This window comes from Furipterus horrens, unplaced genomic scaffold (assembly GCF_987537825.1).
Source record: "Furipterus horrens unplaced genomic scaffold, mFurHor1.1.pri manual_scaffold_2, whole genome shotgun sequence".
Lineage (NCBI taxonomy): Eukaryota > Metazoa > Chordata > Mammalia > Chiroptera > Furipteridae > Furipterus > Furipterus horrens.
The window spans coordinates 171,377,607-171,380,278 of record NW_028327172.1 but is presented as its reverse complement, the minus strand read 5'-3'; the positions used below and the strand labels follow the sequence as shown (position 1 = coordinate 171,380,278).

Here is a 2,672-nt window from a genome sequence, read left to right as displayed (position 1 = left end):
TACTACAACACATAATTTTTCTAAAGGAAACGATAGTGCCATAAAAAGATAATCATAAATGCCCTTACTGTAACAGCTGCCAGATGGTACTATGATAAAGTTATCTGTGAATAACTTTGATACAGCTGATACTGTATCAAACTGAGAAGCTCCATTGTTTAAAAATATTTTAAAACGTGTTTTAAAACAAACATCTTTTTAAATAAAATAAATAAATTAAATTATTTTAAAGACCTAATCAAACATCAATCATGCCGAAAATGTGATAAGAAGCCAATTAGAGAAGTCTGATGACTCAGGTTTGCTCATGAAGAGTGGCCGGAAGGTTGCAGATTGTGGAATTTCCTCTGACTTAATACAAGAACAAGGGTGCACATGATCTCCACTGTGGAGATAATATAAAAAGCCATGGGAGTTCTTCATCCAACACAAGTCCTTGGGGACAGCAAAGCTCCTAGTCGTCTAGGACAAGAGCCAGTAAGAAACCTCGTGACCTCCTGTGAACATGACTTCTAAGCTGGCTGTTGCTCTCTTGGCAGCTTTCATGCTTTCTGCAGCCCTGTGTGAAGGTGAGCACATCTTCCTGATCCAGAGTTTTCCTAAGTCTAAATGTGATCCTTAGATAACAAGAGCATCCTTAAGGCTTTGATTTAAAAAATAACATTTTTATTCAGGAAAAGAAAGGAATTGTCATTTAATGTCAATTAAATTGATGTTTTGATTTTTTTTAGGCTGTATCTATACAACAATTAGAAAAGTATGATATTTGATTAATATATGCATTCTGTTCTTATCTTTCATACTGTGTAGTATGCATATACTTAATATAAACCTATAATTTAGTGTAGATATTATTGGGGACCACAGTTACCCATAATATCTATTAATGTTGAGCAAGAGAAGTCAGGTAATTTTATTTTATTGACAAGCTTCAGACACCTAGCAATTCCTGTCTGGTTTAAGGATACCCTGATAAATTATAGACCTTTTATGGGATTCCTTTTATGAAACAAATACAGTTTAAAATGTTTGTAGTATATAGTTTATTTTTTCTTTTCTCTTAAGCACTAAGGATTTTCTTAAGATAGAAGACATCTCTGTGCAACTCAGTTATATATTTCTATTAATTCTTCTGAAGGCAATTTACCTCTCAGTGAATCTTAGTTTGCATACTATAAATAGCATTGTAGTGACACAGAGGATTATGCAACATTAAGTAGGAAAAAAAGTATCATAAGGATGTCAACATTGCATGAACTCCAAGTCTCTATGTAGAAAGTCATTCAATGTTGTCAGAAATGACTGTTTATAAAACAAAGAAAAGTTGAGGTCAGGCACAATGAGAATATCCAGCCTTTATTTAATTTCGAGAGTGAGTTTGCTAAAGATACGATGTTTAGTAAACACAGTCACCAAGTTATTGTACTGGGATTAAAGAGGAAGTAGTTAGCAGAACTTTGCCTGTTGATGAAATCAATCTCTGTTTTTATTTTTTCTCACAGCTGCTGTTCTGCTACGATTAAGTACAGAACTTCGATGCCAATGCATCAAAACTCACTCTACCTTCATCCATCCCAAATATATCAAAGAACTGAGAGTGATTGAGAGTGGCCCACACTGTCCCAATTCAGAAGTCATGTAAGTACTTTTAAAAGTGATCATATATTTTATTTCAGTAAACCTAGAGCTGAGGAAAGTGGAGGGATCCAACAAGTTTCTGGGTACTAGAAATACAGCAGTGAGCTAAAAGGCGGCTGGGCTGGCTTTTGTCACTTCTTCCCACCTGCGCTGACACTCCCTTGGAGCACACTGCTGGTCCAGGTTCTTCTGTCATGCTTTACAGCAACAGTCTTAAGCTATATATGGACAAAATTATTGTGAGCTCTTTGCATGGCATTTAAATATGGTAACTTCTATGATTCATAGCCTGTACTTAAGGGACAATAACTTGAATGGCAAAGGGATGTCTGAAACCCCTTAATATTTATTTTAATCATATCTCTCTTATTTTAGTGTAAGACTCTTAAATAGAAAAGAGGTCTGCCTGGACCCCAAAGAAAAGTGGGTGCAGAAGGTTGTAGAGGCATTTGTGAAGAGGTAAGTTGGTTTTTATTTTAAAAATTTAGATTTTCATTTATCCTGAGATATACAGTCTTAAAGTCGGCCTCTAAATTCTCTGCTGCTGCTGAAAATCTTTTTTGGGGTAACTGTCTCTTTAATTAAAAATAAATAGCAGCAATAGTGAGTTTATTGTACTCATGACTGGGAAAACCACACATGTCATTTGACCAGTGAAGTCTCAGTTTATGCCTGTTCCCTGTGTCATTATTATGGTTCCTTCCCATTTTCAGAAGTGTGCTGGTTTGGATGATACCTCATCCAGTCTATTTATACTTGAAATTATAGAACATTTCTAACACATAACTATCTAAAACTATATTAGTTTCTGTATTAAAAATAAGAACCATAATTTACCCCTCATTAGAACATTGTTAATTTTTAAATTTTATTTTATTTATTTTCAGAGCTGAGAAGCAGCAAGGTCAATGAAAAAACAAACAAACCATTCTTCATGGTTTCCAAGAATTCCTCAGTAAAGATGCCAATGAAACTTCAAACAAATCTACTTCAGTGCTTCATATACTGTGTGGATCTAGTACAGAGTTGCCAGA

General features: G+C 34.7%; 1 protein-coding gene across 1 annotated transcript; it reads left to right on the top strand.

Moving 5' to 3' along the window:
- Positions 1-349: 349 nt before the first annotated feature.
- CXCL8 (C-X-C motif chemokine ligand 8) lies at positions 350-2,400 on the top strand. Its single transcript, XM_090266768.1, has 3 exons — positions 350-569; positions 1,503-1,638; positions 2,014-2,400. The coding sequence occupies exons 1-3, from the start codon at positions 506-508 to the stop codon at positions 2,099-2,101; spliced, it is 288 nt and encodes a 95-aa protein (XP_090122894.1). The 5' UTR covers positions 350-505; the 3' UTR covers positions 2,102-2,400.
- The last annotated feature ends 272 nt before the right edge of the window (positions 2,401-2,672 follow it).